A 25,098-nucleotide genomic window follows, 5' to 3' on the forward strand; every position below is an offset into this window, starting at 1 on the left:
TATCATTTTTTTTGTTTTATTTTTATTATTGTCACATAAATTTATTTTTTAACATTATTCTATATAAAATTACCTTTTTGTATTTTTTGCATTTTTGTATTTTCATATTTGTACTAGACATATAATAAGTGAAAAACATTTGCATGTTTTCTAATGAAAAAATATTTTTGGTATATTCCAGAAAATTGAAATAAATATATGAATATAATATTATTTATTGCAAAAAGTATCACTTTTCTTTTTTTTTTTTTTTTTTTTTTTTTTTTTTGTTTCTAATGTTTGTTTATATATTTTTGTACATTTTTTGATAAATAACATATTTGGTATAATGTATCGTACAACATTATAAAGTGTGTTTTAAAATGGTATTTGAACGAAATTCTTATTTATATTCTTTCTTTTGGAAAGACATACATATGAATATTGATATATTTTTATGATCATTATACAAAAAAAAAAAAAAAAATAATAAATAATAATAAGTTAAGATTGGAAAAAAAAAATACGAAAAGATGAAAAATTCGGAAACAAATTAGACAAGAGAATATTAAATATGAATTAAATGGTTCTTAAAAAAAAAAATTAAATATGAACAAAATAAAATAAGCACATAAGCATATAATATATATATATATATATATATATATATATATATGTGTGTGTGTTCGTGTATATGTTTATATATATTTATTTCTTCATATTGTATCAAATATAATATCGTAGAAACAATCCAAAGGAACATGTTAAAAATTGAAAGGTCAATAAAATAAGCACCAAGTGATATTCTGATAAGGGTCCGAATAAATAAAGAATTAAATTTATTAAGGTATAATTATGTGAATACATTAATTTATTTGTTTTATAATTTATTATTGGTAATCTATGTCTTGGGCATGGAATAATATGAAATAACTGTGGTAAAGAAATAAAGAAATTAAGAAATTGTGGAATTAAAAACAATACTAAAGTTTTTGAAAAATGTCCAAATATTGATACGACTGCTAAAAACATTCCACAAAAATATGTTAAGGTATTTCCAACAAATCCTTTTGAAGGATAAAAATTAAAAGAAAAGGTAGCCAAGTTAATTGTTAAAAAGGGAATGGTAAAAATGATAGACAAAAAATGTTGCTTTAAAATTAGGTTTTCGATAATTGGGGATTTCCCAATGTTTAATGTTATTTCCTGAACATTTCCACCAAAAAAAAAAAAAAAAAAAAATGAAATAAAATGAAATATAACGAAATGAAATAAAATTCATATTATATATATATATATATATATATATATATATATATTTATTTTTATTTATATTTAAATATTTTAACGTATTACAATTAAATTGTGGATGGTTATGAAAAAGGATATAATTAAGCTCTGACCAATCTCCAGCCCATTAATACCTTCAAAAATAAAATGAATAGAAAAACAAAAAAAAAAAAAAAAAAAAAGAAGAAAAAATTATACTTTCTTTAAAAATATACAAATACTATAATATAAATAATAATATATTTATTTATACCTGCATATATGTTTATAGCATTTGTACAAAACACCGATAACAATATAATATACACATAGTACAAAAATCCAATATTTATAATTCTATGCTTAAAGATAAAAATTAAAAAGTTTGGAATTCTGATATGAGTTTCGCCTGAATAAGACAGCAACAAGGGCAAGCTAGCTAAAAAAAAAAAAAAAAAAAAAAAAAAAAAAAAATATATATATATATATATACATACATATATTATATTATATTATATTATATTATATTATATTATATTCTTTTTCCTTAATATAATGAAGCAAACCGAAAAAAGGTAAAATAACTTTGTATCTCCATTTCAAATCCAAAATGTCATCTATAAAACCCTATACATACAAAATATAAATATGTTATATATATATATATATATAATCCATATGGTGGTCTATGTATTCATCCTTTTATTATATACCAGGAAGGTCATAAAAATTATTGACAGTAATCCTGCGTTGTACTCCAATAACTGTATTATTTTAAAAAAAAATTAGATATTTATAAAAATACATAAAAAAAATATAAGAACGTTATATACATTATGTACATTATGAATATATTATAAATTGTGTATTTTTTTTTTTTTTTTTTTTTTATGTTTACGATTCTATGATCATTATAATATATCAGCTGATAAAATAAGACAAATATGAAATATAGAATGGATGGAAATAAACCAATAGGCTCAGCAACATATTCTTTTCCACTTTTATTCAAATCGATTCCACATAAGCCTACACAAATATATAAATAAATAAATAAATATATATATATATATATAATTTACGTGATATTATTATATATTTTTTTTTCATAATATAAAAGTAGATAAATGTTTATCACAATTAATATCTATATGCCTCATCTTATATATATATATATATATATATATTTATGTGTGTATGTGTATGTGTTTTTTTTTTTTTTTTTTTTTTGTACCTTTTTCATTGAGGAAATGTATAAACTTTGGTAAACATATAAAGGTAACCTTAAAAAGTATGAAACAAGGTGCAATATAAAGGAGAATTATGTTTCTATACACTGTATTTTTTAACACATATAAAACAAATAATAAATAAATTGTAAGAATAAGAAACAAACACCTTTCAGATATATTAGGTTTATATATTATGACTTTATTAGGCTTAACATAATTTTTTAAAATTTTATTCTTCATTTTGTTAAAAAGATGTATATTTTATAAATATTTATATTTATGTAATATAATTAATCTATGTTTTTTTTTTTTTTTTTTTTTAAAGTATGAATATAATATAATATAAAATAATAGAAAATAATAGAATAAATGGATATAATAAATATATTATACTTAGTCAATAATATATTATATATTATAACATTTGTTGTATTATTTATTTTTTTTATATTTCTACATATTTTCATTTAAATAAATTGCATAAAAGAATATAAATACCTTTTTCATATATCATAAATATGTACGAAATAAAAGAATCATTATAATACTTCAAAAATTTTATCACCCTTAAATGAGTATTAGGTTTACGAAAGGTCATTATAAGGATAGAAAAACAAATGAAAAAAAAAATATATATATATATATATATGTATGGATGGATTTTTTTTTTTTTTTTTTTTTTTTTTTAATTATTTATAATTTATATATAGATAAATTCTGAAGAGTCATAATTATATTAAGCTTTATATGTATATATAATATTATTCTTTCATAGTTTGTATGATAATATAAATATTATTATCTGTCATATAATTAGTAGCACTTGATTATATAAAATTCTTCACTTATTTATTACTTTATTTGGTTTTTTTTTTTTTTTTTTTTTTTTTTGTATCCTTATGTAATATGTATTAAAAAATAAAGGTGGTATTTAAGGTTTATTATTATAAAATTGTATTATATATATATATATATATATTTATTTATTTATTTATTTATTTATTTATTTACATGAAAAAAAGAACAACGTTTACACATGGAATAAAACGAAGATATTAGGTATATGTAAATATAAGAAATATTAATTAATATATAATATACAAAGGGATAAAAATACAAATTAAATATAATACGGGGTAAATATAATTGTGTGTGTAATAATAATAATATTATCATTATTATTATCATTATTATTATCATTATTATTATCATTATTATTATCATTATTATTATCATTATTATTATCATTATTATTATTGTGTGTGTCCTTTTTTGGTTTATATTTTAATATATGAATATATAGGCATATTAAATATCATCAAAAATAATAAAAAGAATAATAGAAATGTATATAATAAGAGTAACCTTCTAAAATATAAACTATTTATATATATAATATAATTTTGTACTGTTTTGTGTGACTTTAAATAATAGAAAGGTGGTTCATATATAAGATCATAAAATGTGTAATAATAATGATTGTGTGGATTTGTTTTATTTTTATTTATATATATATATTTTTTTTCGTTATATGGATAAAAAAAATTTGATAAATCTTTATTAAGATATGTTTGATTATATTTGTTTTGTATGTTATGCTTGTTATTTTTTTCTTTACAGAATATATTATTGTATGTATTTTTTAAGTTATTTTTTGTTTTATGTATAAAGAGTTGGATTTTTTTTTTTTTTGTAGAATTAGAATGAAAAAAATAGTATTGTAAATTTTCATTTTTATAGTACACTGAAATATAATTTATAATACTTATATGTATTTTATGAAAGAAGGGTATAAGATAAATATTAAGATAATATTTTATTTTATTTATTATATGTTGAATAATAAGATCACAATTATTTTTATATATTACTACATTCGATAAAGATATAAAATTATTATAATTATCATCATTATTATTATGAATTCCCCTCATCTTCTGTATATGTGTTATGATATATTTCTCCCAATTTTGTAAACAGTCTTGTATTTCTGTTATTATTTTTTTCTTTATAATATATTTTAGAAAATTATTTTGGATGTCTATAAGTACATAAATCGAAACATTTGTTTTCTCTTTATTAGATGTTAAAGTTTGTATATTGTTCGGACATATATCGTTATCTACAAAATATTTTATATTTTTTGTTTTTTTTGAGAAAATATATATTTGATATATTTTAATATAAATTGAAAAAGGTTCATTATAAACATTTATCATCTGAATATAATACAATTCATTAAATTTAGGGTCCAAATATTTATTTGAAATATATGGTAGGTCATTTTTTTGTCCTTGCACAATATTGGGTTTGTTTGTTTTTTTTTCTTTACTTTTTTCTAAAAATAGTTTATTTATTATGAACCGTAGTTTTTTTTTAATATTATTGTTATATATATATTTTTTTTCCTTTTTTATTTCATAATTTATATTTTCGTTTCTATATATATCGGAATATTGCTTTTTATAATTTTTGTGTTGTTCTATATTTTTATGAATATATATAGTTTCATCACTTCTTGTTTTACTTATTTTTTTAGTTTCTTTTTTTTTTTTTTTTATTCTTAAAATTTTTTTTTTAAAAAAATGAATAATGGTACTTTTATATTTCCTACGATTATCTATATTGTGTTTATAATTTTTTTTTTTTTTTTTATTATTATGTTGATAAAAATTTGTACTTATAGGATTATCATTCCTATGGTATATATATTTTGTTTTATGATAATAATAGGTTCCATAATTTTTATGTGAGCATATGTTTTGATGATTTTCTTTACCTAGTTCATTTTTTATATCATGCTGTTGGTTGTTTATGTCTTGTTTGTTTGTTATGATATGTTCTTTATTACAAGAGCTAAGAAAACATATAGAATCATCATAAGGATGTTGATAATATAAATGTGTTTTTATTTGTGTATTTATGTCAGAATATTGTTCCTTTGATTTATCTTTAAAATAATCAATATTATTTATGTTGGTGGCTTTATTATTATTAAAATAATTTTGATTTGTTACATGATGACTAGGGGTATATTTGTATTTTACGTTTTTATTATATAAGAAATAAGAAGACTCTGCTATGGATATGTTACATACACTAACTCCAAGATAGAGAGATGAATTTTGTTTATATTGTATAACTCTTTCATTTTTATCATTTGTATAATCTTTTATATCATATATATTTTTATTATGATTTATATTGTAATTTAATATATTAATATTATTATTATTATTATTATTACTATTATTATTTTTGACAAATGTATGATAAAAAGTATCCATATCTAAGTCTATATCAAAATTCGATATTTTGATTAAATTATTTATATCATCATTATTTAAATTTAATATATTTTTAATATTATATAAAAGCATCCCATATTCATTATTTTTGTTTAGATGAATTGTATTATGATTAGTCGTTTGATATCTTTTCTTTGTTAATTTATCTTTTGTATTATTATAGATATTTTTTATATGTTTCCTATTTATATTCTTAATTTTGATATTTTCAATGTTGGGAAAATAATCATAGAATTTGTTACTATTATAATAATAATTATTATTATTATTGTGATTGTTGTTGTTATTATTATTACTATTGTGATTGTTGTTGTTATTATTATTACTATTGTGATTGTTGTTGTTATTATTATTATTATTATTATTATCATCATTATTACAATTACTCATTTGTGTGTGTTTTTCTTCTTTCTTTTTTCTTTTTGTTTTTTTTTTTATCCTTTCAAACAACATACCTATTTTATGTCTAATCATTTTGTGTATCTTATTATTTTCTTTTTTTTCCTTTTTTTTTGAATCGTTTATGTAATATTTATTGGTTGAAAGGTTTGTACTATCAGAAATATTCTCATACAAATGTTTATTTATTTTTCTTTCCTCTTTTTTCTTTTTTTTTATTTTTTCATCATGTTCATCGCTATTTAGTATATTATTATGAGCACATAGAGGTTCCTTTAATTTTATATATGATTGGTCATATATTCTTTTTTGTTTTTTCATTTTTTAAATATATATCTACATTTTTGTGTTTAACAATTTATATAAGGGGTCCCTTTATTAGAGACATATAAAAATAAAAATAAAAAAATATATATATATATAATGTATATATATATATATATATATATTTATTTATTTATTTATTTATTTTTTATTTTTTATTTTTTATTTTTTTTGTTACTTATGAAAAAAAAATGAAGCCCAAGGAAAACATAATGAAAATATAAAATATAAAATATAAAAAATAAAAAATTACATATTATAAATTATAAAATAATAAGAATTTGTATTTCACAAAATACATTGATGTTTAAAAAAAAAAAAAAAAAGAAAAGTATATCTACATTTCTTTTAAAAAAAAAAAAAAAAAATGTATAAAATAATTTTGCTCGTTTTCCAATTTACATAGACTTTTTCAGTTACATTTTAAATATTTATAAAAGGGATTAATGAAACTCATTATTAAAAATGAAAAAAATAATATAGTATAAAAAAAAGAGAATTTTTTTTTTTTTTTTTTTCTGAATAATCAATGTATTTATATCTTTATAAATATTGTTAGTAAATAAAAAGCGAATAACTGTTCTATTATGTATAGTTAAATATTTTTTTGAAAAATAAAAGAAAGAAAAAAAAAAAGGACAACCTAAATATATATATAAATATAAATATATATATAAATATATATATATATATATATATATATATATATATATATATTTATATATGTGCGTAGATCGAATAATATGTTATTCTTCCTTTGAAAAGCATCTATTACCTTAATTAAATATATATATGTTTATATATTCTTCTCAATTTTTAATACAATAATAGGAAAAGAAAAGCACACACATAAATAAATATATAAATAAATAAATAAATAAATAAATAAATATATATATATATATATTAAATATGGTTTAAATTATTAGACCAATTCTTATATTTTTCATCTTATTTTATCCTAATAATTTTTTCTACCGATCTTTTTATTGTAATATGTCTTTAAAAGTATACATACATAGATACAAATGTATATTATATATATATATATATATATATATATTAAAGGTGCACAAATAAATATATACACTTTTTATCATCAAAATAATATATATATATATATATATGTGTATATATCAGTGCACCAATTAAATAGAAAAAATAAATCGATAATTTTTTTTTTTTTTTTTTTTAATATAAAGGGTTATATATAAATATTTTTGAATTAAAATAGAATACTGTCTATAACGAAATATTAGATTTTTTCCCTTTTTAAATATTAATATGTGATTTTTTAATTTATATATAATTTGTATAAATTTTTTTTTTACCATAGACAGAGAGAAAAAAAAAAAAAAAAAAAAAAAAAAAAAAAAAAAATATATATATACATATATATATATTTATTTATTTATATGTATGTGTTATGGAAAGATGTATTATTTTTCAATGACCATTTGGTGTATATAAATGTAAATATATATAATGATGTATAATTTTTTTTTTTTTTTTCTAGATTTTCGGTGAAAAAGAAGAAAATCAAATAACAAAATAATGTACATTTATACTTTTTTTTTCTTTAATTATTATATATATATGTATTTATATTTATTAATATTTATTTATATTTATTTATATTTATTAATATTTATTAATATTTATTATATTTATTTAATATGTTGTCTAATGGTGTAGATATATTATTATACAGTTCATTAGAATATATACATGTTCAATGAAAGAAGTGGCTTTAATTATTCATGTTATATGAATATCCAAATTTTTTTTTAAGTTTAATAATAAATTATTGTTTTTATGGTATATATTTATATATATATATATATATATATATATATAACATGTGCGCACATTTATCCCTTTTATATTGAAGTTTTATGTTTTAATTAGTAGTTCTACATATATATACAATATAAAATTATCTTATTATTAAAAAGGTGTATTTTTTTTTTTTTTTTTTTTTTTCTTTTTAATTATGGGTTTACGTTATTCATCAAAGGAAGAAAATGCTAAATATTTTCATCGAGGATATATATTTGAACCAAATATAAGACAAATTGATGGTTTGGATTTTTATAATTGTATTTTTCTTAAGAAAGGAGAAAAACGATTAGTTAGAAAAGTGAATAATGTCATGTTGAAGGGATGGACATTTCATGATTTGTTAAAAATAAGAACATTGAATTATGAATGTATAAATACTCACTTAAATTATTTATTAAGGATTTATAATATTTTTGAAGACCAAGATTTTGCTTATGTTGTTTCAGAAAATTGCTCGTAATAATAACAAGAAAAAAAAAAAAAAATATATATATATATATGTATATATGGATATATGTATATATTTATTTATTTTATTTTTTCAGGGGAGGATTTCTGTTTGACGTTTTAAAAAACAATGACACGATTATTAGTGAGCAATCATTATCTACATGGCTATATCAAATAATAACAGCTCTTTTGTTTATGGAAGAACATGATATATACCATGGGAATGTGAATGGATATTGTATCTTTTTTAAAGACGAGGATCGAAAAGAAATCCGTGTAAGTTTATTAAGTAAAAATAGTAAGTATGATAACTTTGATGAAGATGGGAATTTGTATGGTTTATTTTATATTAGATCACCACAAGAAATAAGGAAATTATATCATGATAAAAATAATACGTGGTATATAGGTGTTCTGTTATATTTGTTTTTGTTTGGGACATATCCTTTTATAAGTAATAATGTTTTATTGAATTATTATAATATTGTTAGTAAGGATATTCTTTTTAATACATCCCAAATTCAAAATAAAAATTTCAGTCCCTTTGTATTGGACTTTTTAGAAAAAGCCCTCGAAAAAAATTATGTTAAAAGACCCACCTTGAAGGAATTGCTAAAGCATCCATGGATAACGGGTAGCTTGATAAGAAAAAAAAAAAAAAAAAAAAAAAAATATATATATTAAATATATATATATATATATATATATATGTGTCTTTTATTTTTTTAGGAAGAGAAAAACACTCAAATATCGATATAGTGGATGAAAAAACAAGAATGTAAGGACTCTTTATTAAATAGACATAAAAAAAGTTACAAATACAATATGGATTATACATATTTGTTGTTTATTTTTATATATTATACCTGTTGATAGAGAACATTTAAAATGTGGATATGATATGTATAAACATATATATATATATATATATATATTTTCCATTTTTATTTTATTTTTTTTTTTTTTTTTTTTTTTTATTTGTACAGGATGGCGCAACAAACTATCGTATGCGCAGAAAATATTATTCTTAACTTAGAGGAGGACAATGAGTGATTTAAAAAAAAACGGAATTTTTTTTTTTTTTAAAGGAACTTAGATAACAAAAGAATGCTTTTATATTTTTGTTATATGATTAGATATGTAAATATATTTATTTTTAAAATATATATTGTTGTTTTTTTTTTTTTTTTTTTTTTTTTTTTTGGAAAAATGAAACTTTTTACTTATTTTTAAATGTAAAAAATGGGAAAAAACACAATGATGAAAAATTAAAATATTGAAATGATAAGATGAAAAATATAGACCTAAATGTGTAAATATATATATATATATATATATATGTTTGTGTTTTCTTTTATATTTAAATGTGTAAGGGTTATTATAATTAAAATTATTGGTTTTCCCATCACACAAGTGATGCGATATTTTTTCAATATTGCACCTATATATATATATATATATATATTTATTTATTATTTTTTTTTTTTTATTTTTTTTTTTTATCATCATAGTCGTAGAACCACAAGATAATGTTGAGCAACATGGTTTCATCATAAGAATAATTATCTATAGAATGATTTGTATTTTGAAATAGGAAGAGCTTACATTTTTTTTTAAGAGCCCTAAGTTTATTATATAAAGCAATACTATTATGATAAGATACTCGTTTATCATCTTTTGAGCATATAATTAGAATTGGGGAAGATATATTATGAGCATAATTAATAGGAGACATATCATATAATAGTGTATAATCTTCTTTGCTTAAATTATAATCATATTCTGAAAATTTATTTCTAGTTATGTTAAGAAAAAAGTCGGGAACATCACTTGAATATGTAGATAGAATCCATTCATATACTCCATTAATAATACAAGCACTTTTAAATAAAGAGTTATATTTTGTTAATAATGCGCATGATGCAAATGCTCCATAGGATCCTCCATATAAATAAATATTTTCATAATCTCCAAAATAATTTACAAAATCTTTAAAAATATTAATAATATCATCAATTTCTATAGAATTAATATGACCACTTAATATATTAAGTTTATTTGAGAAAGTTAAGGAACCAATATAATTAACACACAAAACATCAAAACCTGATGCTGCAAAGAATATGAATATATTTTTATATTCATTTAATATTATACTATAGGGACCTCCATGTATATATAAAATAAGATTTCTTAATTTTTTTTTATTAAATAAATTAAAATTAGATAAACTAAAATTTTTCTCTTGAATATCATTTAAAAAGCTATTTTCATTTTCATATAACAAATTAAAGTGTGCATCTTTTCTTCTTATATATGGATGTTTATCTTGAAATAGTGATGTTACCATTTCGTTTAGGAGCATAAATAATTTTTTAGAGTTATCGTTTAACGATAAGTATAAAATGCTTCCCTTAGGATTTTTACAAGTGTTGTTTTTCTTCGTCAAAATATGACTATCGCAATTGTTATTATTATTATTGTTACCATTACATATATTATTATGGTTACCATCACATACATTATTATGGTTACCATCACATACATTATTATGGTTACCATGACAATTATTTTTTGCATGTTTTGTGCAGATGTTGCCATCCTGGAGACTTTCATATTTCTGAAAATCCAAATTATAACTTTTTAAATTTATTAAATATATATAATCTCCATGTATATTTTTTTCATTAAATATACAATATGCTAATACATCATTTAATATCATATTTGTTATACTTATCAAGATATTATCATTTTTCATGGTTAATATTTCTATACTAGTTTTCAAATCATCTTCATGATATATATTACTTATTAGAATTCTATATATTTTTTTGGTAAACATATGAACTGCTATTACTATTTTACTACAATATAAAATAGTATTTAAAAAAATATATGGATAACAACATCCTTTGATTTCATTAGTATATAATCCTCTAAAATATGTAGTATAATTCCCTTCTTTAATAAGTATTTCTGTTTGAACTTTCGTATAATTACAAACATCATCTTTATGTTCATTCATGGGATAACCACAACCATCTTCTTCTTTTAATTTATTATTATTATTATTATGATATCCATTATTCATATCATCTTCATCGCCATATGTATATTGTTTATGTACATCGGATACGGTATCATAACATGTATCTGTATCATATGGTTTATTCGTTTCATAAGAATATTCACATTTATTATTATGTTCTTCATTTGTATTTTCCTTTTGAAACTTTTTTAAATATCCATTAATATATCTAGCGTTATCATCATTATGTACATAAATTTCCTCATAACTATAGTTTGTGTTCTCATAATTATTTGTAAGACTGTTTCTTTTTTCATTGCTTTCGTTTGCATGATAAATAGTTGAATTGTTTTTATTAACAAGAAGATTCTCATCTTTTTTTTCTCCTACCTTATTCGTATGTGCATCATTACTATTGCTATTAATATTTATATTTCCATTAATATTTACATCAGTATTTACATCAGTATTTAGATCAATATTTACATCAACATTTAGATCAATATTTACATCAACATTTAGATCAATATTTACATTTTGGTTTGTCTTTTCCCTAATTTTTTCCTTTTCATGGTCTTGTAAAAAACCTTTCGATTTTGTTTCTTGTTTATTTAGTTTTATTAATACCAAATTATATTCTGTAGTGTGTTGTTTACATTCTTCATTTTTCGAAAACACAACTAAGCATGCTACATATACTGTATCTTCATGTTTTATAATATATGGAGATGCGGTATGTTTAAAATTTTTTGATGAAATTTTTGTATAAGCACACCTAACATAAGCCTTATTATTATCGCTATTATTGCTGTTATTATTATTTTTTGATTTGTATTCATTTCTGTCGTCAGAGATTTTCAAATCTGCTTCGTTCAATGTACATAAATACAAATCATTAGGTCTTATATTAAAAGCGTAGATTCCTAATCTATATGGTGTAGTTCTATAGGATAAACAAACAAAAGAATTTTCATCAATAAATTGTGGAGAGTAATAACAACTTGTTACATCTTTGACGGTTATATATTTTATAGTATTTTCTAATAAATTATATAAATATAAATAAAAAGAATTACAATTAAATTGCTCTCCAAAGGTTTCTACGTAGATTCCATTATTTAATTTATCCCATAGATCTAAATCTTTATCTTGTAAGCTATTTTTTTCTTTTTTTAACCTTTGATCGTTATTTTCAGCACTATATATTAATAGAGTATTATTAGTATTAAAAGAACAGAAAGATTCATATATAAAGAATTTTTTATGTAAATCATTTATCAATATACTATTCATACATGTAAAAAAGAAATTACCATTATCGCTTACATTTTTAAATAATTCAATTCTTAATTTCTTTTCATTTGTATTAAATAAGCAACCTATATTTCCATCTTTCGAAAAATATATCTTTGTTTCACCTCTGTCAAAAAAACAATTGCTTATATCCATATCCTCTTGAACATAAGACATTTTATATATCTTCTCTTTATTGCATAGTTGATAATGAAGAATACATAATTGGTACATATCTATCTCATGTATATTTATTCTTCTCTTTATTTTTTTTACAAAAATACACTTGTCAATTTTATTTAATCCGCTATAACATATGTTATAAATATCTTCCAGCTCTTTCATAAACGGAGGTACTCTTTTTATCGTGTTATTATGCCCAACCATTTTATTTTATATAACAACAAAATGGAAATATATATGTATGTATATATGTATGTATATATGTATGTATATATGTATGTATATATGTATGTATATATGTATGTATATATGTATGTATATATGTATGTATATATGTATGTATATATGTATGTATATATGTATGTATATATGTATGTATATATGTATGTATATATGTATGTATATATGTATGTATATATGTATGTATATATGTATGTATATATGTATGTATATATATATATATATATATATGAAGTGGAAAACAATAACATGTGGTGGGAAATAACCTAAAAGTTATTAATAACAAAATGAATCAACGAACAAACAAAATTTTATGATGAAACGTGTAAGGTGTTACGAACACATAAAATTGGAGCAAACACACAAGGTTGAAATTAACATTAAAATGAAAAAAGGTAGGTATATATATTAAAAAATTAAATACAAAATAAAATAATATAAAAAATAAAAAATAAAATAATATAAAAAATAAAAAATAAAATAATATAAAAAATAAAAAATAAAATAATATAAAAAATAAAAAAAATAAAAAATAAAAAATAAAAAATAAAATAAAATAAAATAAAATAAAATACCTAGAAGAGCTCTAATATACCTAAATGTAATATGATATGTATATTATATTATATATATTTTTTTTTTTTTTTTTTTTTTTTTTTTTTTTTTTTTTTTGTTTAATAATATACCTCTTGTGCACATATTAAAAGTTCATATTTTTTTTATATATTATATGAATAAATAAGTGAATATATGTATTTGATTATATTTTTGTAAAAAATTACATATATATATATATATATATATTTATATTTATACTTTCTAGTACTTTTATATAGTCATTTGTTCAAATATTTTAATATATATATATAATAAATTTATTTATATATTTATTTATTTATATATTTATATATTTATATATTTATTTATTTATTTATTTATATATTTACATTTTCTTATTCTCATTTATCATATCTTCGTACTTGTAATGGTGACCGTTATATAAAACCCCCCCACCCAAAAAAAAAAAAAAAAAAAAAAAAAAGGAAAAAAATGAACGATTCTGATGAAGAGAAATATTTTGAAGAAGATGGTAATGAAGAAGAGAAAATAAATAGTGATGTAAAGAATCGAGATTCTTCGAAGGAAGAAGAAATTGATACCCTGGAAGAATTTATGTTAGAAATAAATAAATTTATAGAAGAAGAAGAAAAAAAAAACAAAGAAGAAGATTTAGAATCATGTGAATACAAAAATTTGTATAATAATAAGATAATTAATAAAGGAAATATGGATGCTCCAAAGTTCAAAGATAATATTATTATTAGTACAAATAAAAATGATTCTGTTGAATATAAAATATATGATAATAGTCTTGATGATAATGATGTAACAGCTGATATATATGAGTATCTTGAAAAACAAAAAGAAATATGTGATATGGAAATTAAAAAGAAAAGAAAAAAAAATACAGAGTTAGAAAGTAATGATAAAAATTATATGGAAAAAATATATAATCATAATGATATGAAATCATGTGATAGAAAAGAAGATTTTAAAGAATATGATATAGATGATGATGATAATAAATTTTTGGAACAACAACATAAGTATTATTATCATGATGATGATGGTGAAGAGGTCATTTTAGACGACATTAATTATAATAACATTTCATTGGAGGAATTCAAAAAGGATATTTTTGTGATTGATGAAAATGTTAATAGTTTTACGTTAGAAGAAAGCGTAGAATATAAAAAGAAAAATAATATAATAAGTATGGGATTTAATATACCTAAACCTATTTATTCCTTATTACAAATAAAAAATTTAATAGATAATGATATTTTACAAAGAATATATGATTCATATTTAAGTACCTTATTTCCCGTTCAAAGTATGGTTATCCCTATTTTTTTAAGTGGTCGAGATCATATAGTAACTAGTAATTCTGGTACGGGCAAGACCTTATCATATATCATATCGTTGATTATACATATGATGAATTATAAAAAGATAAAGAAAAATAGTTTATGTGATATAGATAAAAAGGAAAACTTAAATTTCGATAAAAACAAAAATGATTATTTTAGCTGTTCTGCGGATGCCTTAATTTTAACACCTACAAAAGAATTATGTATCCAAATATATGATGATATAAATAATATATGTTGTAATAAATTAAAAACTTCTGTTTTATGTAGTGGAATAGATTATAAGAAGATATATAATAATATAAGAAAAGGTACTGATATTGTAATATGCACTGTAAAAACATTAATACATTTTGTTAATAAAAAATATTTCTCATTAGTAAAAATAAAATATGTTATTGTAGATGAGTTTGATTTATTATTTTCTAAACAGTTTGTACATTTGGTAACATCTGTTTTAAAAAATATTCGAACGGATTCTATCAAAGGTATGTTTTCTTCGATGGTATCTGAACCTATGTACGGATTAGTAAAAACTTATTTAAATAAGAAATATATTACTTTGAAAATTGAAAATAAGTATTCTATGATATATGAAAAATTTTATATTCTTGAGGAATGCTCCAAATATAATTATTTAATAGATAATATAAAGAAATGTTCTGATAAAGGCCAAGGGTTTATTTTTTGTAATAGTAAAAAGAATGTTATGTTATTATATGATAAATTGAAAAAAGAAAGATCATTTAATTATATTTCTTTTGATTTTATATATGGAGATTTACTTCAAAATGAAAGAATATATAAGTATGAAAAATTAAAAAATAAAAAAACTAATATTTTAATAACAACAGATTTGATGTCTAGAGGAATAGATCTTATCAATTTAAATTTTGTTATTAATTATGATTGTCCTAGTGATATATTTATATATATACATAGGATAGGTCGATGTTCTAGTGTAAACAGTGAGGGTAACGTTTTTTTTTTTTTTTTGGAAATTATACATATGTATGAAAATGTGTGTAATGTGAATATATACAAACATATAATCATTTGATTGATTTGTTTGTTTATTTGTTGATTATTTTTTTGTTTATTTGTTTGTTTGTTTGTTTATTTGTTTGTTGATTATTTTTTTTTATTATTTTTTTTGTTTATTTGTTTGTTTATTTATTTGTTTGTTTGTTTGTTTGTTTGTTTTTTATTTATTTATTTATTTATTTTTTATTTATTTTTATTTTTTTTATTTTTTTTTTCTTTATTTTTTTTTTTTTAGGCCAAGCAATTACCTTCATCCTTCCTTCTGAAAAAAAAATGGCTTTCCTCATTTATACGCACTTAAAAAACAAGAAGCGAAAAATCGATAAAGAATTAGAAGATTTTATTTTAAGTAATAATTTAAACAACGATATACAGATGAAAAGTTATAAAAGAAAAATGAACAATTCAATTTTAAATATGCCCTTAAAAAATATACACAACATGTACAATGTAGTTGGTAATAATATGAGTACGGAAAATAGTTTTCTTCAAAAAAAAAATTTATTAGTAAATAAGGAAAATTCAACAAAAAAGTTGAACATGATTTCTGCCGATGATGTCTTATCATCATCATCAGAAGATGAATGAAACGAGAACATAATAAATACATAAATAAATAAATAAATAAATAAATAAATAAATAAATAAATATATATATATATATATATATAATAGTAGAATATTCATGAAGATATATATTTTATTTTTTTATGTACACAAAAAAAAAAAAAAATTTAAACATTAAAAAATCTTTACAAAAAAAATAACATTTGGACAATCCCTTTTTATATTTATTTTTGTATACATTTTTTTTGCCTAAAAATATAACATTTATTATAATAAAATAAATATACATAGGAATAAATAAACGTGTTCATATTTATAAATATTCATGAAGTTACTGGAGAAAGATTATAAACATTAATTATGTGATTATATAGACACATACAATAAAATAAAATAAAATAAAATAATAATTTATTTATGGTATATTATCAGTATATTCTTTATGAAGATTGTTTAACAATGCATTGACCTTTGTCATTTTTTTTGCTGCTTTTTCTTTTTGTTTTTTATTTTCTTCTAATAAAATGTACATCTCCATATCTCGTTTCTTAATCTTCTTATTAGTTTCCTCTAGCATTTTATTTAATTTGACGATTTCGTTTTTATTCGTCTGAAAAAAAAAAAAAAAAAAAAAAAAAAGCACACATATATATATACATATATATATATATATATATATGTATGTATTATTTAGATATAACAAAGCGAATTAATATAAGCACACATATAAATATATATTCTTCTTATATACCGTATTGTCTTGACGTAATTCTTTACATTTTTTTTGTACAGTGTTAATTTCCTTGTCTTTCTCCTCAACAAGTGTTTTAATTTTATTCTCATATTCGTTACTATATAAAATAATATATATATATATATATATATATGTTTATTTTTATTTAATAATGTAAGTGCATAAATGTTTTCATACCAAAAAGATTCTTTTATATTTTCAATTTCCTTGTGCGTATATTCAATTACTTCATCTTTAAGTTTTAACTTATTTTTTAAATCCTTAATCTGAAAAAAAGATAAAGGAAACACGAACGGGGTAATTATGTATAATGGGAAATGAAATATGTTACTATTAAGCATATATATATATATATATATATATTTATATATGGTTTATTTTTTTTATTTTTTTATTTTTATTTTTTTTTTTTTTACCTCTTCTTCATATTGTTTATATTTTGCATGAGCAAATTCATATTTAGTCATATAAGAATCTAATTCCTTTTCATATTTGGTTACGAGATTTTTTTTTTCTATTTTGTAATCATCTAATAACTTTTTATATTCTCTTTCTTTTTGTTTAATTTCGATTGTCCTTTTTTTTACTTCATCATCTTTAGAGTTTAGTTCACTCTTCAATTTCTACAAAAAAAAAAAAAAAAAAAAAAAAAAAAAAAAAAAAAAAAAATATATATATATATATATATATATATATATATATATATATATATATCCATTTATATTTATTTATTAATTTTATTTTATTTTTATTTTTTCTTTTTTACCTCGACGCTTAAATTCACATCTTCTGTGATTTTATTTTTGATTTTTATGGTTGTGTTTAGTTCTTCCTTTTCTTTATTTATAGATGCGATTTTATGATTAACATCTTCAATTTGTTCTTTCATATTATTTATAATATTTTGTTTTTGATCTACTTGAGATTTGAGTATATCTATTTGTACAAATAATTTTTTTTGTTCATTTAATATATTATTGTGTACATTGAGAGTTACATAATTATCTTGTACGTCTTTTTTTATATATTCAAATGCATTTATTTTTAATTGTTGATTTTCATTTTTTAATTTGATATATGCTTGTTTAATATTTTTTAATCCTTTAATAAATTTTTCTTTTTGTTGAGAATAATTTTTTGTTTCTTTAATTAATATTTCGTTTACATTTTTAAGATTTTTCGAATTGGTTTTAATATCTTGATTTACATTTTTTAATTGTTTGATTTGTTGTTGTAGATTTTCATTTTGATCTTTTAATTGATTATAAGATTGTTTGAATGCATGTTCTAAGGATTCTACTTTTTGTGTAAAGTTTTTTTTTTCTCTTTCTATAATTTGTTGATTTTCTTTTTTTATATTATTTAATGTGTGTTCATAATTGTTTTGATTTTCTTTTAATTTGTTATTAAGTTTTTTATTTTTATTTTTGATTTTATCACATTCATTAATAATATTATTTTTTTCTTTAGTTATTGTATCTATAGCTAGCTTTTGTTTTTCATATAATACATTTGTATCTTCTAAATGTTGTTGTACCATTTTATATTCTTCTTTTAAATTATTAATTTCCTCATTTTTTGTTAAAAGGATATTTTCTTTATCTTTTTCTAGATCTTCGATTTTTATTTTATTTATATTTTTATCTATTTCATAAGTTGATAATTCTTTATATTTTTCTTCTAATATGTTTGACATTTTTTCATTTTCATTTTTTTCTTTTAAATAACTTTCTTCAAAATTGTTTTTTTCTATTTGTATTTGAGCAATATGTTTATCTAAATTATGTATTTGTTCTTTGATTTGTGTGATTTCCTTCATGTGTTTCTCTTTTATTTCCTTATAGGATTGAAGTTCTTCTATTATTTTTATATGTTCTTTATTTATTTTATTATAATTCTCTTGTATTTTTTCTTTTTCCTTTAATGTATTTTTTAAATCATTTGATAACTTTTCATTTTCTATATATAATGTTTTATTTGTTTCTATTAATTTAACATTCTCTGTACTTATTTCTTTTTCATTTTTTAATAACGTTTCTATTTTGTTATGTAAATTATTATTTTCTTTATTTATAATATCGAACTTATTACTTAATTTGGTGTTTTTTTCTTTTTCTATATCATTTGTTTTTTTTATTTCTGTTTCTTTTTCTATATGTATATTTATTTTATATTGTAATTTTTGGATTTCGTTATCAAATTTATTAATTTTCTCTTTTCCTATTTTTAAATTATTTTCTAAGGTTTCTATTTGTCTATCTTTTTGAGATATTATTTCTTCTTGTGTTTTTAGTTTTTTTTTTATATCATCAATTTTTTCTATATTCTCTTTTAATATGTCATCTACATCTTTTTTATATTGTTTCAATATATTATCATTATATAATATGGTTTTTTCTTTTTCTTTTATTAATTCTTTTAACATATATATTTCTGAATCTTTCTTTTTTAAAAATATTACATATTCATTCATTTTATTTTCAAATTGTATTTTGCTTAATGAAAATTGTTCATTTATATATTTTGTTATATCTTCCATTTTAGCTAGCTTCTTTTCTTTCGTTATACAATTTTCTTTAAGTTTATTAAAATCTATAATTATGTTGTCTAGTTTTTTTTCATATTCATTAATTAGGGATATCTTTTTCTTTTTGTATTTCTCTTTATTTTTACAGAAACTCATTTCTTTTTTCTTCTGTACCAAAATTTTGTTTTCTAAATATTTCACTTGTTTGTTTAGAGCTTTATTTTTTTTTTCTAACACCGTAATGTGTGAAAGGTTGTTATTATGTTGATAGTAATAATAATTATTATTTTTATTTTTATTATTATTTTTATTATTATTACTATTATGATTCTTATCGCGATAATTATTTTTATTACGATTATTATCGCGATAATTATTTTTATTACGATTATTATCGCGATAATTATTTTTATTATGATTATTATCGCTTGGTTGTTTATCGATAGTGAAATTTTCTAATACATTATAATTATTATGTTTATAATTTGTGTGTTGAATGTTTTCTTGGCTGGATGTATCGTGATGATTGTGGGTATATTGAACCAGCATATTGTTATTATTGTTATCATCATAATGAACATAATGAACATAATGAACATAATCATCATTATTATCATTATCATCATTATCATCATTATTATCATTATCATCATTATTATCATTATCATCATTATTATCATTATCATCATTATTATCATTATCATCATTATCATCATTATCATCATCATCATCATTATCATCATCATCATCATTTTTATTTTTATTATTTTTTATTTTTTTTTCTTTGTTCTTTTTCTCATTAGATATATTTTGATTGCTACTTTCATCATCCACATCCACATCAACATCAACATCAACATCAACATCAACATCAATATCAACATCCGTACTTAATTCTTTATCATAATCTACAACACTTTTCTTTCCTTCATCTGTAATATCATTTTGTTCTTCCGAATTTATATCGCCATTTTCATCATCATAATTTTCGCTATCGCTCTCATTTTGATGAAGCATACTTTTCAAATTATTTAATTTATTTAGATATGAATCAAATTCAAAATTTTCTTCATTCTCCAAGTTTATGTTTTTCATTTCGGTCTTTATATCATTAGATATGTCTTTAGTATTCTCCTGAAAAATATATTTTGTGCTGTCAATTATATTATAATTCTCTAAATTGACATTCATGATATTTGATTTTGCAAATCCAACATCGTTTCCACACACGTCATAATTATTACAATTATTATTATTATTATATATATTGTTATTACTATATATATCATTATTATTATTATTATTATTATTATTATTATTATTATTATTATATGTATTAATATATACATTTTCATTATCCATTATAGTTTCTTTATTATTATATATCATATTTGTCTCCTCATTTTTATTAACATTATTTAAATTGTTCATATTTTCTTTTAATAATTTTTTTTTCCTGACTTGTTCAGAATTTTTAGAAGAATTATTGGAAGATATGGCTAGTTCTTCTTTTATATTATTAAAATGACCTTTTACTTTATTTTGTTCTTCATTACAACTATTGGATTGTTTGATTTTTTCTTGATTAATATCATTATAATTATTTTGTGTTTGTTTATAAATATAAAAGTGATCATTTGCATTATTATTTATATGACAATTGTTTTTATCATCCATTATAATTACCTCGTTATTTTTTACACAATTTATATTATTTTTAAAAATTATTAATTCTTGATCAGAATTATGTATGTGATTATTATTATTTTTTGAAGAATATATATGTGTATTTATTAAATCTTTTTTTTTTCCGTGAACCTGTTGATTTGTGGAATTATCATTATTTATTATTTCATTGGACATATTTTTTTTTTCTTCTTGTGATGTTTCATAATGAAGTTGTCTTTTCTCCTTTTCTTGACACATATCATTTTTATTATTGTTTTCATTAAAATTTATTTGATTTACCTTATTATTATTATTATCATCCATTTGGTTATTAAGATTGAGGGTAAACTTTTCATATTTATCTTTTATTTTTTGTAAATCGATATTTTCTTTATCTTCCTTAGACAGAACATTATTATATGTATATTCATTTTTTAGGAAAGGGATATTTTGGTCATGATACATATTATTCATTTCGTTTGTATTAAGTTTATCGTTTTCATCCATATCCTTATTTGATGTTTTATAATCATCAGGATGATTATCAAAGGATTCATAATTTTCATCATTGTCTAAATTATCTGTATCATGAAATTTATAATTTCTTAAATTATTTAATACATTTAAAATATTCTTAATTTCCTTATCATCATCATTATTATCATCACTATTATAACAACTAATATTACAGCTATTATTATGGCTATTATTATGACTATTATTATGGCTATTATTATGACTATTATTATGACTATTATTATGACTATTATTATGACTATTATTATGACTATTATTATGACTATTATTATGACTATTATTATGACTATTATTATGACTATTATTATGACTATTATTATGACTATTATTATGACTATTATTATGACTATTATTATGACTATTATTATAACTATTATAATAACTATAATTATCATTATTATTATCATTATTATATTCCTTATTATTTTCCTTATTATTTTCCTCATTATTTTCCTCATTATTTTCCTCATTATTTTCCTCATTATTTTCCTCATTATTTTCCTCATTATTTTCTATTATATATTCATCGTCACCATTCGAAGTTAATTCATATGCGATTTCTAAATTTTGGTTTGATAAACTCTGGAGACTATTTTTTTTTTCTTCGTCGGGAGAAATTATGCTATGTATTTCATCTTGACATACATAATTAGTATCACTCATATCATTTGAACGATATAAATATTTTTCTTTATCAAACGAATAGGACATTGATGATCCTGAAAAGATGGGTTGATCCATATGTTTTTCGACATTTCGTATTAATTTGTTTTCCTCATCATCTTGTATTTCTAGCATTACATTTTCATCATTTGTATGTATAATGTCTTGTCTAACTTTTTTTCCTATTATTTCTTTTGTTTCTGATATTGATTTTTCATTAAGATGTGTATTATTTATACAGTTCAATGATAAATCATTATTTTCATCCTTCATATGAATATCCTCTTGATATATATTTTTTTCCACATTATTATTAGGAGATACATATAAGTCGTCACAATCCATATGGAGTACACATTTATCTGATACGTCTTGATAAGTATTGTTGTTATTATTGTTTATTAAATTTACTATTTCATTTTTATAATTATGTAATATATTATTATTATTATCACAAATGGTAATGGACTTATTATATAAATAAAGTTCATTTGAATTATTTACACACAGTGTTATATTATCATTACATATTTGTGGGAAATTATTTACATTTCTTTCATTATTTTGCAATATCTTTAATTCCTTAATATCTGAAATATTTTTAACGTTATGAAATCCCATGTTATTACTTTATATCATCTTAAAATAAGCATATTAAAATGAAGAAGTGCACACATATATATATTTATATATATATATATATATATATATAAATATATTTATTTTAAAAAAATAAACATGCGCTTTATTTAATTTATTTCCTTTTTTTAATATATAAAAATATAAATCTTAAGAAGTCACAAAAGAAAGGAAATGTGTGATTCAATTAAAAATTATACACAGATAAAAAATATATATAAATAAATAAAACAAAATAATCATAAGATATATAAATTGTGTTAAAAGAAAAATTTATATATATCTTTTGGATTATGGAAAATAGGGCAATAAAAAAAGAAAAGAAAGAGAGAAAAAAAAAAAAAAAATTGACCTTTCACTAGAAATTGTTTTGGAACTACTATAATATGTCATAATAAAAATGAACATAAAAATGAAATATATATATTGATAATATATATATAAATATTTTACTAAAACATAATATAAATATAATATACATTATTCATTCATTTTTATAATATTTACATTCGTCAATTTAAGTGATAAAATTTTTTTTTTTTTTTTTTTTTTGGTTCTTTATAAAAAAAGAAGAAAAAATAATATTATATTGTATATTTTTATGTGAATACTTTTTTTTTGTTTAAAAAAAAAATATATATAGTGATAAATATAAATAAATATATATATATATATATATATTTATTTATATATATATTTATATATATGAGACAATTATTTCTTATAATTTAAAAATATATAATATAATCCATTTGTCATATAACCAAAAAAAGAAAAATCAATTTATTTTTTTTTTTTTTTATGTGTTGATAATAATATATTATAAAATATAATTTGTGATTCTCGGTTCTCCACGTATACATTAGAAGCAAATTTTAAAAAGAACGATACCTTTTTTATATATTCGAAAAAAAAAAAAATAATAATAAATAAAAAATAAAATAAAATGAAAAGGTTCAACAATATTATAAAAATGTATAAATTTGTTTTAACCAATAACTATATATATATATATATATATATATATATATGTTATATTTATAGATTCTCTAAATAATATATATATATAAGACTGAAAATCTGACAACTTTGAGAGCAAAAAATAATAAAAGATCAAAAGTTTTTGTATACTTATTAATATAGAACAATTTTTTTTTTTTTTTTTTTTCTTTATTAACAACCTTTTAATATATATATATTATATATATATATATATAT

The 25,098-nt window shown here is 18.9% G+C and overlaps 6 protein-coding genes across 6 annotated transcripts; 2 read left to right on the forward strand and 4 right to left on the reverse strand.

Annotated features, from left to right (window-relative positions):
- Nucleotides 1-705: 705 nt before the first annotated feature.
- On the reverse strand, nucleotides 706-2,720 carry PF3D7_0321200 (UDP-N-acetylglucosamine--dolichyl-phosphate N-acetylglucosaminephosphotransferase, putative; the record flags this gene model as incomplete). The annotated part of the gene is made up of 7 exons (XM_001351246.1): nucleotides 706-1,185; nucleotides 1,336-1,403; nucleotides 1,523-1,687; nucleotides 1,815-1,875; nucleotides 1,962-2,012; nucleotides 2,147-2,277; nucleotides 2,483-2,720. 7 exons carry the CDS (start codon nucleotides 2,718-2,720, stop codon nucleotides 706-708), a joined length of 1,194 nt encoding a protein of 397 aa, XP_001351282.1.
- Nucleotides 2,721-3,757: 1,037 nt separating this feature from the next.
- Nucleotides 3,758-6,508, reverse strand: PF3D7_0321300 (conserved Plasmodium protein, unknown function; the record flags this gene model as incomplete). Its single annotated transcript, XM_001351247.2, has 1 exon — nucleotides 3,758-6,508. The coding sequence occupies one exon, from the start codon at nucleotides 6,506-6,508 to the stop codon at nucleotides 3,758-3,760; it is 2,751 nt and encodes a 916-aa protein (XP_001351283.2).
- Nucleotides 6,509-8,504: 1,996 nt separating this feature from the next.
- On the forward strand, nucleotides 8,505-9,856 carry PF3D7_0321400 (protein kinase, putative; the record flags this gene model as incomplete). Its single annotated transcript, XM_024473290.1, has 4 exons — nucleotides 8,505-8,809; nucleotides 8,899-9,437; nucleotides 9,533-9,581; nucleotides 9,790-9,856. The coding sequence occupies 4 exons, from the start codon at nucleotides 8,505-8,507 to the stop codon at nucleotides 9,854-9,856; spliced, it is 960 nt and encodes a 319-aa protein (XP_024328982.1).
- A 433-nt stretch (nucleotides 9,857-10,289) lies between these two features.
- On the reverse strand, nucleotides 10,290-13,514 carry PF3D7_0321500 (peptidase, putative; the record flags this gene model as incomplete). The annotated part of the gene is made up of 1 exon (XM_001351249.1): nucleotides 10,290-13,514. One exon carries the CDS (start codon nucleotides 13,512-13,514, stop codon nucleotides 10,290-10,292), a length of 3,225 nt encoding a protein of 1,074 aa, XP_001351285.1.
- Nucleotides 13,515-14,600: 1,086 nt separating this feature from the next.
- PF3D7_0321600 (ATP-dependent RNA helicase DDX42, putative) lies at nucleotides 14,601-17,113 on the forward strand (the record flags this gene model as incomplete). The annotated part of the gene is made up of 2 exons (XM_001351250.1): nucleotides 14,601-16,455; nucleotides 16,761-17,113. 2 exons carry the CDS (start codon nucleotides 14,601-14,603, stop codon nucleotides 17,111-17,113), a joined length of 2,208 nt encoding a protein of 735 aa, XP_001351286.1.
- A 394-nt stretch (nucleotides 17,114-17,507) lies between these two features.
- On the reverse strand, nucleotides 17,508-23,862 carry PF3D7_0321700 (conserved Plasmodium protein, unknown function; the record flags this gene model as incomplete). Its single annotated transcript, XM_001351251.1, has 5 exons — nucleotides 17,508-17,702; nucleotides 17,844-17,943; nucleotides 18,024-18,112; nucleotides 18,263-18,469; nucleotides 18,613-23,862. The coding sequence occupies 5 exons, from the start codon at nucleotides 23,860-23,862 to the stop codon at nucleotides 17,508-17,510; spliced, it is 5,841 nt and encodes a 1,946-aa protein (XP_001351287.1).
- Between the last annotated feature and the right edge of the window lie 1,236 nt (nucleotides 23,863-25,098).

The sequence above is a fragment of the Plasmodium falciparum genome, assembly GCF_000002765.6.
Source record: "Plasmodium falciparum 3D7 genome assembly, chromosome: 3".
In the NCBI taxonomy this organism is placed as follows: Eukaryota; Apicomplexa; class Aconoidasida; order Haemosporida; family Plasmodiidae; genus Plasmodium; species Plasmodium falciparum.